The sequence below is a fragment of the Sprattus sprattus genome, assembly GCF_963457725.1.
Source record: "Sprattus sprattus genome assembly, chromosome: 2".
In the NCBI taxonomy this organism is placed as follows: Eukaryota; Metazoa; Chordata; class Actinopteri; order Clupeiformes; family Clupeidae; genus Sprattus; species Sprattus sprattus.
Window position 1 is genome coordinate 40,373,178 of NC_137921.1, and position 13,749 is coordinate 40,386,926.

Consider the following 13,749-nt stretch of genomic DNA (forward strand, 5'->3'; position numbering starts at 1 on the left):
AGCTGTCTGGGAATGACATTAAGACAACTGATGTGGCATTTCATTTGTCTGCCCAGACTCAGACAGAGGATTACAGGACTTTGCTTTGGTGCATTTACAAAACCCTTGGTTTTGCACAACTACCTACTCCATATGTATAACACCACATCAACACAGTCCTTTTCCTCTCAGCACAATGATGAGCAAATATTTCACACAGCCACCTTTTTCATCAAAACCCCAAGATCCTGCTTCAGCTTGTATGCATATGAATGCACAGCATACAGAAATGTACACTGTTCCCTGATTTTCCTGTGTTACCATAGCCTCTTATCTAAAGTTGCTAGTCTCTCAGTTCACCACGTGTGTAGATCAGTCTGGTCCTCTCCACTGGAACTTGCCAGCCGGCTGCTCGTAGCCTGTAGCGTTACTCCTCAAACAAGATAAGGCCTGAGCAGTCAGCGCACCTCACCACAGATAAGACACAGAGCTGACATGCGCTGTGGCAGGGTTAGGATCATTACACAGACAACCCATCACCCATCCACTCATTCACCTGACAGTCTGGCCTTGTAACCCAGGTTTTTCTTGTAAACCTTATTCTCAATTTGTGACATTCTTGATGTAAAATTCGAAAACGTGCTGTTTATTTAGAAACTACATGTGAATTAATATGGATGTTAAAATTAAGAAGAAGCTGGAACCACATGCAAAATCTCCTTCATTATTTGCTGAATGTATTAATGTGTGTGTGTGTGTGTGTGTGTGTGTGTGTGTGTGTGTGTGTGTGCCCCCATGACAGAAGGCTCCACTGTGCACGTAACTACATCCACATTCAACTGTTTCTCACCTTCATTCTAAAATCCGTGGCTGTGTTTATCAAAGACGCCACTCTGTTCAGTGAGGATATGGACCACTGCGCCCTTTCCACAGTGAGTCCGCTAATGACTGCACACCTGTCATCTAGACGCTTCATTCTCCTCCTTACAGCCATGGCACACTTAATTAAAACAACCAAACAATTACTTCATGAGGCACTAACAATTCCCTCAAGTAATACTGTCTTCATCTTGAAGTATGAAGTTGTAACTTTCTCTCTCTCTCTCTCTCTCTCTCTCTCTCTCTCTCTCTCTCTCTCTCTCTCTTGGCAGGCAGCATGTAAGGCAGCTGTGGTTTTCTGCCACTACTGCGTGATGTGTAATTTCTCCTGGCTCCTGGTGGAGGCGCTCTACATAAACTCTCTCCTGGTCGTGGCAGTTCCTCCCAGCCGGGGGTGCCTGTGGGCCTTCAGCCTACTGGGTTGGGGTGAGCCATCTCACACAAACCTTAATGCTTGTTTGGGTTTGTGTCTCAGTGTGTGTGTGTGTGTGGGGGGGGGTGTGTGTGTTTGTGAGTGTGTGTGTGTTTGTGTGTGTGTGTGCGTCTGTGTGTGTGTTTGTGTGTATGTGTGCGTCTGTGTGTGTGTGTGTGTGTGTGTGTGTGTGTGTGGGTGGGTGTGCACATGTGTAATTTCCTGTCCAGTCTCAGCACAGACATGTCTGCTTCATGGGAACATCAGCTCCTGACTTATCCAGCTTAGATGCTGCTAGCTTCTCTCATCAGGTGCAGACATGTGCAGCATGTGTTATCACTTACTTTCTCCAGCCCTTCCTACTTGTCTCAGACCTACTTTGACTTAAACATGTGCAAATTTGCATATGGAGATTGAAATGAGACACATTTTAAATGTGGAGGGAGCTGAATGTAGATGTTCCTCTGGTGAACTGACCTCATTATATAAGCTGTCTTTTTTAATAATAAATAAATAATTAATTGTATTTGTAGTGTACATTTAAACAGAATCTAAGAGTGCTACATAGTTAAAAACAGCTCATAACAAAAGCATAGTTTAAAGAATAATCCGTTTTTTTTTAATTAAAAAAAAAAAAAAAGTAGGAAACGCCTTTCTGAATAAAAAGGGTTTTTAGGCCAATCTTAAAACAGTCTAATGTCTGTGTTGCCCTTAAGTGGTCCGAGACCACTTTTTTACTTTATACAGTAGGCACTTTGTTTACAAAAAAAAAAAATGTTTATGTCTCATTTTCTTGTTTTAGGATACCATTCATTCATTAGCTCCTACAGTAAGGGTTGTCTGAGTGACTATGCTCGATTGGTATGAAGTTAAATAGGTGGTGTGTATGTCTACGATCTGCATTCCAACAATAGACTGTGTCCTCTGGCACCAGTTTAAAAACATTTGTTGTTGTTTGCTCATCATTTTGATTATCAGGGTGTGTTCTGCAGGCTCTGTTAAACTGACAACATGTCATTACAAATCTTCCAAACCAGTCATGTCCCTGGTCATTATCCGTTCAATTTATTCAACAATTATCAGATTGTCTCAGAAGGGGATGGGTAGACAAACAACAAAGTGGCTGCTAAATTGTACCCAACTGTTAACACAACATAAGAAATCTTTGATCCTTTAATGAAATAACATCCGGGAACTGTGTCCATTTATTCAACCACATTAAAAGCTTTAATTTCAGTTAAGTTGTTTTTGTGCGATTCTGAATGCAACTCCTTTGGGATGGTGCAAATTTCAAAGATCATGGGTGATTTGCTGCCTGAACACTTTCTAGCACTTCATTTGTAATATTTATTAAAACCACTTTTTGGATGGAGTGCTGCATGCTTCCATCATGTTAAAAGCCCCTGCTTTTCATATCCCGCAGGCTGGTTGGACTTGATCACAGCTTGAGTTTTCCACCTGCAGGATAAAGAAAATACAAATATCCCTTTAAGTGTGTGCAGGTGTGCGCACAAAAGGCACTTCTCTTAACTAGAGTTGTTTTCTGACGTCCTTTGCCAAAGAACCGTATTTCATTAGACAGCCTACAGTGAAGGCTTGAGTTAGTTTGCAGAACGCCAACGAAAAGCAATTCCCGGAAATTACGCCTCAAGTGCTCATCTTACACCTCACCTCAACCCCCCTCACTCGCCTCAGCCTGAGCAGCATTAGAATATCTCCTTGCGGTCGACACTCAGGCTGGACCTTATGTGGTCCCCTCTCAGCATTCACTCACCGATTTTTTCTTCACTTGTCATTCATTTCTTCCATTACCTCTCTCTCTCTCTTTCTGTCTGTCTCTTTCTCTCTGTTTTGCAAAGGTGTCCCGCTTGTGTTCATCCTACTATGGATTGGCTCCAGGCTGGGCTTTGAGGACACAGAGTGAGTATCTGTGGGAAGTGCAGATGTATCAGCAGAGGCTTCATCAGTCCAGCAGCCATTGATCGGTCCCTTGATGAATCAGCCACAGAATGTCAGCTTTTTTGGCTCTATGTGTATGTGTGTGTGTGTGTGTGTGCGTGTTTGTGTGTGTCTGTGTGTGTGGTCCTTTTATGCATCCAGATGTAATTGATAGTGACAATTTCACTGTAGATGCTGGGACATCAATGAAGAATCTCCCTACTGGTGGATCATCAAAGGACCAATCGTGGTTTCCATAGGAGTGAGTGGGGCACTAATTGTATGCATGAAAACACCAGCATATGCAGGCTTACACACACACACACACACACACACACACACACACACACACAGAGTGCACACGAGCATGCCTGCATGCACAAGTATGCACAAACACATACACTTCCACTTATTGTCTTTGTGATTGAATCTCTTCACAGGTGAATTTTCTGCTCTTCATGAACATCATCAGGATCCTAGTGCAGAAGCTGAACCCACGACTCATCCACTTCAACAATTCCTCCCACTACCGGTGTGTGTGTGTGTGTTCGTGTGTGTGTGTGTGTTTGTGTGTGTGTTCGTGTTTGTCACTCCCTCTCACAGATGTACTTACATGTTTGCGCCTGTTTTAGGTTTGCATAAACAGACCACGAAAAGACCCGTATTTTGCCTGCTAAGTTGCACTTTTTGGACCTATGTATATGCATTGGTGGAATCAGTATTCTAAGCACCAGTCCTGCTCAATTGGAACATGTTACAGTAAAAGCAACCATTACTTTCGTTTGTCTTTTTATGTCTTGCCATTGCTTTTTTTCACTTCATCCACTTCCCTAAGTGTAGATGCCTGCTACACTATTGAATTGATTTGTCACAGGTGTACAAATAGTATTTATTTTAGCTGGTAAAGAATTGCCCTGTTTGATATCACCTTATTAGCACATATCTATTTCCAAATTATGGTACAAGGGCGGTGACAGATGATTATGCAATCAGCCGCAGGTTGAGTACAACTCAACTTAAAAGGTACAGCGTGCACTGCGGACTATGGACATCTGCCCCTCTGTGTCTTGGTGTGTTTGTAGATATCTTCTGTAGTGGTTGCACATGTGTACCGGTGTGTGTGTGAGTGTGTCTCTGTGTGTGTGTGTGTGGCCTCTCAAACTATCTGTCTTGTGAGTGGTTCATTAGATTGTTTACATGCTTTACCCTACCGTCACGTCCAGTGAATCAATAAGCACTGACATGAAAATAGGGCTTATCAAGAGCTATTGCTTGTGTGTGTGTGTGTGTGTGTGTGTGTGTGTGTTGTGAAGACAGGTAGCCCCTTTGTTTTCAAACTGAAAAGACATTAGATATCTCATGAATATGCAGCTACAGCTGCTCACCGAACACAGAACAGACTGCATGAAACAAAACATGCACCCACACACCCACACCCACACACACACACACGCGCGCACAAACACACACATTTACTAAATGTCATCTTTGGGAGTCCACATCTTGTTCCTATATGCTTGTGGCCCACAGCTTGTTCTCAAATGCTCATAATCCACTACTTGCTCTGTGCAAGATCATATCATCCAGCGTATGTGATTTGTGTGGTGGATGGAAATGTTTCTACCAATGTTTTATTCTAGCAACACCTCTCGCATGTGTTCCCTGACCTCACGCACTCATACACTGACCCCTAACTCATGCTGCCAGCCTCATCTCAGGTTCACCACCTACTTAAGGCACTGAGGGGGCATCTCTCCGCTCCTTATGTCTCCTTTTATTTATTCTCTCTCCTTTCTGTCGTATACTTTTGACTCTTTCTCTCTGTCCGTCACGCCCGTCCCCCTCCCTCCCACGCTTCAGGCGTCTGACTAAGTCCACCCTGCTGCTTATCCCTCTCTTCGGGACGCACTACATGGTGTTCAACTTCCTCCCGGATCACTTCAACGTGAGTCTGCGACTGTGCGTCGAGCTCTGCCTTGGCTCTTTCCAGGTAAGCCACCCCCCCCACCCCCCACCCCCCCAAATCCCCATTTCTCAGCGAGCTCTCACGTTCACTCACAATCTTTCATGTTCTGTCGTGTCATGTTGTTTGTTTTGTTTGTTTTTGTTTTGTTTATTTCTCTCCTGTGTCTCCCCTGGTGATATGCCCTGTTGGGGCATGTGGGGGTATGATGTGCCTCTCTGTGTTGGGCTTGGTTCTGCTGCTCTTTTTCCAGGGATAGAATGTGCTGTTTTGACCAGTTCTGTCTGAACACTTCTATCTGGTTCTGTTCTACTCTTCCCTTGTGTGTTTGTGTGTCCTGATCAAAATCTACATTCTATTTGTTCATAACTATTGTGCTGTGATGTGATGTGATGTGATGTGATGTGATGTGATGTGATGTGATGTGATGTGATGTGATGTGATGTGATGTGATGTGATGTGATGTGATGTGATGTGATGTGATGTGATGTGATTCGATGTGCCGGTTGTGTTGTGCTGTGCTGTGTTGTGCTGTGCTGTGTTGTGCTGTGCTGTGCTGTGCTGTGCTGTGCTGTGCTGTGCTGTTTTGGGTTGGGTTGGGTGGTATGCTATGCAGCTCTTTTTTGGTTGCTATGCTCCCAGCTATAACTGGCTCTGATCTTACGATGGGGGTGCCAGAGGCTTATCCAGTTGCATTCCCCTCAAAAACCATTTGGAGACGGATGAAAGGAGGCTGGGGAGGTGGAAAGAAAGAGAGAAACAGAGAGAGGGAGAGAGAAAATGATGGAATAATGAAGCTCATGCTGGCTCTGGTGTCATCAGCATCTAGGGTGAAGTTTAACACAGTGGTGTGTGCGTGTGTGTGTGTGTGTGTGTGTGCGTGTGTGCGTGTTTGTGTGTGTGTGTGTGTGTGTGTGCACCAATACATAATTTCTGAGTGTGTGGTGAGGTATGATTATGCAAAAATCAAGTTAAATCAAGTATAATTTGTTTGTGAAGCGTTTAAAAATCAACAGATGTCTTGCACAGCAAAGTCAAATCAAGTCAATTGTATGACTTGTGCTAATTAATATGGTACATACATTAGCATATATAGCATATTGAATACGTCAATGGGCACCAGCCAAGCACACAATAATTAACTAGCGAATACAGAAGACTCAGAAGAATACAGATGTGGCAGTGTGAAAACATTAAACACAAATATTGAGCCACCTCAGACCTCATGGAGGCCTACCAGGGGAAAGACTGAAAAACATGATATTTAAAAATCACAACAGCACAGGAAGACATAATGTAGAGTTCAAAGGTTCAAAAGCTATGCGGCAGAGATTGGTGAGACCTTTTCACACCCAATGTATTGGAGCGGCTGAAGCTTTGGGGAAGAATTAGGGCTCCAAAAAGCTGAAACTACATGATTGATGCCCATCTTTGTCAACGAATAATGAAACATGAAATCACTCCTATCTTTAATGGTATGGAGTTGTAACCGGTGCTGTATGTTATTGCTGTCCAACACATGTTTGAGACATAAAGTAATAATGTAACTTTAAAAGTATAATTCAAAATGGCTCAGTAATTGTCTGCACCTTGATTTAAGCCTTCTATTATATTTTTACATTTTGCTTGACCTAACAAATGAATATGCATGCATTAAAATCTGAAACCAAGAATCAAGACGTATAGGATATATGATCATTTCACTAGGTCTGGTGGAAAAAAAACCTACATGTTCCACCTTTCAAGTATGCTGAGATATGAGAGATGCTAGCTTTCACCTGAGTACTATTCAGGGGCGGATTTAGAGGCGGGGCCAGGGGGGCCGAGGCCCCTCCTCTAATTTGATTGGCCCCTGATTGGCCCCTGTTCTGCCAATCACCTGGCGAGAAAACCAAGCGGAAAACCAAGCGGAGAATTAAATGATCACTGCTGCAGTTCCACCTCTAAACTGTTGGTGGCAGTGCGCCGGTTGCGTCAATACAAGTGAATAGAAGAAGAAGCGTTCTGTTCCTGCCGGTTGCTGCGTAGCGCAGCATTTTGTACACGTGCTGTTTTCATGACGAATGCAGCATATAACTCACTCTGGTTGGTTAAAAATACACATGGGGTGGGTCTTAAGGCTTTGGTGACCACCAAAACGAACTTTGGTTGGCTGAAAATCACGTCAATCAATCAGATAGCCACGCGATATTCTGTGTTTGTTTTCAGTGAATCTCAAATGGTGCACTTCATCAGACATATCGTAGTAGACAGATGAATGGCGAGGTAAGAGAAACTAAATTAAGGTGCATGGTATTTTGAAAGAGGTCGATCATCACCAATAGGCTAATATCATTAGATATACATTAGCTTTTCATTAAGCAGGAAAAATTAACCTTCGACATGCAGGGATAGCCTGCTACTGTTGTGTCAACTCGCAAGCGCAAGTTAAAAAGAACAATGCTGCTAATTCTAAATGATTTAGCAAGTACTCTATGCGATCTCCGAATCACATTTCTCATTCCTAGCTGGATGAATTTCAAACTTATGTGTATCTATGAATTGCAGTGCATTGCCTAGGCTATTTATTTGTGTACAATGCTCGTCTGAGTCACTTGGGTGTGCTAAGCGTTGAGTCTCGACGGGCCAAGTCATTGGACTTGAATTCATTTGTCAGGCGTTTTAGCGCAAAGCATGGGAATCGGAGAACTCTTCTTTTCTGAAGAGAGAGAGAGAGAGGTGTATACATGCTTTTTGCCACCTTGTTAGGACTAGCGACTATAAACAAAGCTTAGAAGGAGAAGCTGGTGTGTGTGTGTGTGTGTGTGTGAGTGAGTGAGTGAGTGAGAATATGTTGTTGTATATAGGCCTACAGTTAAAAGCTGTTGCTATGTTTTGTGTGTTTTATGTGCCCTTTATGCACACTGAATTAAAACATATATATACAGCCGCGGAAAAAATTAAGAGACCACTTCAAAATTATCAGTTTCTCTGGTTTTACTATTTATTGGTATGTGTTAAAGTAAAATGTACATTTTTGTTTTATTCTATAACCTACTGGCAACATTCCTAACAAATTTCAAATAAAAATGTTGTCATTTAGATCATTTATTTGCAGAAAAATGACAATTGGTCAAAATAGCAAAAAAGATGCAGTGTCTTCAGATCTCGAATAATGCAAAGAAAACAAGCTCATATTCATTTTTAAACTACACAATACTAATGCTTACACTTAGGAAGAGTTCAGAAATCAATATTTGGTGGAATAACCTTGATTTAAAATCACAACTTTCATGTGTCTTGGCATGCTCTCCACCAGTCTTTCACATTGCCGTTGGGTGACTTTATGCTACTCCTGGCGCAAGAATTCAAGCAGCTCGGCTTCTTTTCATGGCTTGTGACCATCCATCTTCCTCTTGATCACATTTCAGAGGTTTTTTATGGGATTCAGGTCTCGAAATTGGGCTGGCCATGACAGGGTCCTGATCTGGTGGTACTCCATCCACACCTTTGCTGGCCTGGCTGTGTGGCATGGAGCATTGCCCTGCTGGAAAAAACACTTCTCAGAGTTGGGGAACATTGTCAGAGCTAAAGGAAGCAAGTTTTTCTTCCGGGACAACGTTGTACTTTGCCTGGCTGAGGTTTGTAAAAGAACATACGGATTGAAAAAAGCGGACTGGAGGGTCTTCTAGTTCGTCTTCTCTGATGAGTCCAATTTTCAGCTTTGCCCAACACATGGTCGTCTGATGGTTAGACGGAGACCTGGAGAGGCCTACAAGCCAGAGAGTCTTGCACCTACTGTGAAATCGGACTCATCAGAGAAGACGAACTTAGAAGAACCTCCAGTCCGCTTTTTCAACCCTTATGGTCTTTTACAAACCTCTGCCAGGCAAAGTACAACGTTGTCCCGGAAGAAAAACTTGCTTCCTTTTGCTCTGACAATGTTCCCCAACTCTGAGAAGTGTTTTTTCCAGCAGGGCAATGCTCCATGCCACACAGCCAGGCCAGTAAAGGTGTGGATGGAGTACCACCAGATCAGGACCCTGTCATGGCCAGCCCAATTTCGAGACCTGAATCCCATAAAAAAAACCTGAAATGTGATCAAGAGGAAGATGGATGGTCACAAGCCATGAAAAGAAGCCGAGCTGCTTGAATTCTTGCGCCAGGAGTAGCATAAAGTCACCCAACGGCAATGTGAAAGACTGGTGGAGAGCATGCCAAGACACATGAAAGTTGTGATTTTAAATCAAGGTTATTCCACCAAATATTGATTTCTGAACTCTTCCTAAGTGTAAGCATTAGTATTGTGCAGTTTAAAAATGAATATGAGCTTGTTTTCTTTGCATTATTCGAGATCTGAAGACACTGCATCATTTTTGCTATTTTGACCAATTGTCATTTTTCTGCAAATAAATGATCGAAATGACAATATTTTTATTTGAAATTTGGTAGGAATGTTGCCAGTAGGTTATAGAATAAAACTAAAATGTACATTTTACTTTAACACATACCAATAAATAGTAAAACCAGAGAAACTGATAATTTTGAAGTGGTCTCTTAATTTTTTCCGCGGCTGTATATATATATATATACAGCCGCGGAAAAAATTAAGAGACCACTTCAAAATTATCAGTTTCTCTGGTTTTACTATTTATTGGTATGTGTTAAAGTAAAATGTACATTTTAGTTTTATTCTATAACCTACTGGCAACATTCCTACCAAATTTCAAATAAAAATATTGTCATTTAGATCATTTATTTGCAGAAAAATGACAATTGGTCAGAATAGCAAAAAAGATGCAGTGTCTTCAGATCTCGAATAATGCAAAGAAAACAAGCTCATATTCATTTTTAAACTACACAATACTAATGCTTTAACTTAGGAAGAGTTCAGAAATGAATATTTGGTGGAATAACCTTGATTTAAAATCACAACTTTCATGTGTCTTGGCATGCTCTCCACCAGTCTTTCACATTGCCGTTGGGTGACTTTATGCTACTCCTGGCGCAAGAATTCAAGCAGCTCGGCTTCTTTTCATGGCTTGTGACCATCCATCTTCCTCTTGATCACATTTCAGAGTTTTTTTTTATGGGATTCAGGTCTCGAAATTGGGCTGGCCATGACAGGGTCCTGATCTGGTGATACTCCATCCACACCTTTACTGGCCTGGCTGTGTGGCATGGAGCATTGCCCTGCTGGAAAAAACACTTCTCAGAGTTGGGGAACATTGTCAGAGCAAAAGGAAGCGAGTTTTTCTTCCGGGACAACGTTGTACTTTGCCTGGCTGAGGTTTGTAAAAGACCATAAGGATTGAACCAAAGCCGACTGGAAGGTCTCCTAGTTCGTCTTCTCTGATGAGTCCAATTTCACAGTAGGTGCAAGACTCTGTGGCTTGTAGGCCTCTCCAGGTCTCCGTCTAACCATCAGACGACCATGTGTTGGGCAAAGCTGAAAATTGGACTCATCAGAGAAGAGTGTTTTTTCCAGCAGGGCAATGCTCCATGCCACACAGCCAGGCCAGTAAAGGTGTGGATGGAGTATCACCAGATCAGGACCCTGTCATGGCCAGCCCAATTTCGAGACCTGAATCCCATAAAAAAAACCTGAAATGTGATCAAGAGGAAGATGGATGGTCACAAGCCATGAAAAGAAGCCGAGCTGCTTGAATTCTTGCGCCAGGAGTAGCATAAAGTCACCCAACGGCAATGTGAAAGACTGGTGGAGAGCATGCCAAGACACATGAAAGTTGTGATTTTAAATCAAGGTTATTCCACCAAATATTGATTTCTGAACTCTTCCTAAGTGTAAGCATTAGTATTGTGCAGTTTAAAAATGAATATGAGCTTGTTTTCTTTGCATTATTCGAGATCTGAAGACACTGCATCTTTTTTGCTATTTTGACCAATTGTCATTTTTCTGCAAATAAATGATCGAAATGACAATATTTTTATTTGAAATTTGGTAGGAATGTTGCCAGTAGGTTATAGAATAAAACTAAAATGTACATTTTACTTTAACACATACCAATAAATAGTAAAACCAGAGAAACTGATAATTTTGAAGTGGTCTCTTAATTTTTTCCGCGGCTGTATATATATATATATACAGCCGCGGAAAAAATTAAGAGACCACTTCAAAATTATCAGTTTCTCTGGTTTTACTATTTATTGGTATGTGTTAAAGTAAAATGTACATTTTAGTTTTATTCTATAACCTACTGGCAACATTCCTACCAAATTTCAAATAAAAATATTGTCATTTAGATCATTTATTTGCAGAAAAATGACAATTGGTCAGAATAGCAAAAAAGATGCAGTGTCTTCAGATCTCGAATAATGCAAAGAAAACAAGCTCATATTCATTTTTAAACTACACAATACTAATGCTTTAACTTAGGAAGAGTTCAGAAATGAATATTTGGTGGAATAACCTTGATTTAAAATCACAACTTTCATGTGTCTTGGCATGCTCTCCACCAGTCTTTCACATTGCCGTTGGGTGACTTTATGCTACTCCTGGCGCAAGAATTCAAGCAGCTCGGCTTCTTTTCATGGCTTGTGACCATCCATCTTCCTCTTGATCACATTTCAGAGTTTTTTTTTATGGGATTCAGGTCTCGAAATTGGGCTGGCCATGACAGGGTCCTGATCTGGTGATACTCCATCCACACCTTTACTGGCCTGGCTGTGTGGCATGGAGCATTGCCCTGCTGGAAAAAACACTTCTCAGAGTTGGGGAACATTGTCAGAGCAAAAGGAAGCGAGTTTTTCTTCCGGGACAACGTTGTACTTTGCCTGGCTGAGGTTTGTAAAAGACCATAAGGATTGAACCAAAGCCGACTGGAAGGTCTCCTAGTTCGTCTTCTCTGATGAGTCCAATTTCACAGTAGGTGCAAGACTCTGTGGCTTGTAGGCCTCTCCAGGTCTCCGTCTAACCATCAGACGACCATGTGTTGGGCAAAGCTGAAAATTGGACTCATCAGAGAAGAGTGTTTTTTCCAGCAGGGCAATGCTCCATGCCACACAGCCAGGCCAGTAAAGGTGTGGATGGAGTATCACCAGATCAGGACCCTGTCATGGCCAGCCCAATTTCGAGACCTGAATCCCATAAAAAAAACTCTGAAATGTGATCAAGAGGAAGATGGATGGTCACAAGCCATGAAAAGAAGCCGAGCTGCTTGAATTCTTGCGCCAGGAGTAGCATAAAGTCACCCAACGGCAATGTGAAAGACTGGTGGAGAGCATGCCAAGACACATGAAAGTTGTGATTTTAAATCAAGGTTATTCCACCAAATATTCATTTCTGAACTCTTCCTAAGTTAAAGCATTAGTATTGTGTAGTTTAAAAATGAATATGAGCTTGTTTTCTTTGCATTATTCGAGATCTGAAGACACTGCATCTTTTTTGCTATTCTGACCAATTGTCATTTTTCTGCAAATAAATGATCTAAATGACAATATTTTTATTTGAAATTTGGTAGGAATGTTGCCAGTAGGTTATAGAATAAAACTAAAATGTACATTTTACTTTAACACATACCAATAACTAGTAAAACCAGAGAAACTGATAATTTTGAAGTGGTCTCTTAATTTTTTCCGCGGCTGTATATTACAATTACTGATTCATGATTTTTTATTTCAGTTTCAAAAGGGATACTGAGTTATTCATTGTTGCTTTTGGATAGTTGACTAGAAGTAGATGTTCTTTACTGTCAGTATGTGTGTATTGCCTTGTCGCAAATTGATGTTTATTTAAGCAGCGTCATCACTGGATATCAGATGGTGATGACACTGTTGGCCCCTGAAGGTTACATTTGGCCCCATTGTGGCCCCTGCTTCAGAAAAATCCTAGAACCGCCACTGGTACTATTAGGATCTTAGCAGCTAAACTGGAAAGCCATGAATGACAGCCTGGCTTTCCAAGTCTTAATAAGCAAGATAGTAAGAGATAAAGGCTCCTTACAGTGTCAAGAGATCCCTGAGGTGGAGATATTTTAATTTTGCAATAGCCCCCCCCCCCCTCACCCTTACTATACTGTATATGCATCTGAATGTGCGTCTGTGTGCACTTGATCAGTGTGTAGGTGGTGTATATTTATGTAAGTGATGCATATGTGTGTAAGTGTATTTTTATCCATTTCATTTTTTTCGTGTAATAGGCTTGCTCTAGATTTTAGGCTTTTGTGTGTGTGTGTGTGTGTGTGTGTCTGTGTGTGTGTGTGTGTGTCATCACCTCTTTTCCTTATTACACTACAATATAAAGGAGGAGAATGTTTTTTCGGATGTAGAGACACATGGCAGTACACCGGCAATGAGTTTAATTTCAATCAGACTTTTTGTCACCTGTGACATACACACACACACACAAACTTTTCTCTCTCTGTCTCTCATTATCTGTTTGGAAGATGAAACGCACGACCTTGTGTGACTTTCTGTTCGGGTGCATTTCAGGGTCTTGTTGTGGCAATCTTATACTGCTTTCTCAACCAGGAGGTAAGTATCTTTGTATGTGTACGTGTGTTGTCTGTGTGTGTATGTGTGTGTGTGTGTGTGTGTGTGTGTGCTGTGTGTGCTGTGTGTGTGTGACCATGTGACTGTT

At 41.7% G+C, this 13,749-nt stretch overlaps 1 protein-coding gene across 1 annotated transcript in view; it reads left to right on the forward strand.

Moving 5' to 3' along the window:
- Positions 1 to 13,749, forward strand: part of ghrhrl (growth hormone releasing hormone receptor, like) — a gene marked incomplete at both ends in the record, with an annotated part of 28,041 nt that overhangs the window by 13,927 nt on the left and 365 nt on the right. Inside the window, 7 exons of the mRNA XM_080860210.1 lie at positions 782 to 911; positions 1,131 to 1,284; positions 3,130 to 3,190; positions 3,401 to 3,470; positions 3,649 to 3,740; positions 5,069 to 5,198; positions 13,602 to 13,643. Of these exons, the coding sequence (XP_080716336.1) occupies positions 782 to 911; positions 1,131 to 1,284; positions 3,130 to 3,190; positions 3,401 to 3,470; positions 3,649 to 3,740; positions 5,069 to 5,198; positions 13,602 to 13,643 (679 nt within the window). The remainder of the gene's footprint in view (positions 1 to 781; positions 912 to 1,130; positions 1,285 to 3,129; positions 3,191 to 3,400; positions 3,471 to 3,648; positions 3,741 to 5,068; positions 5,199 to 13,601; positions 13,644 to 13,749) is intronic.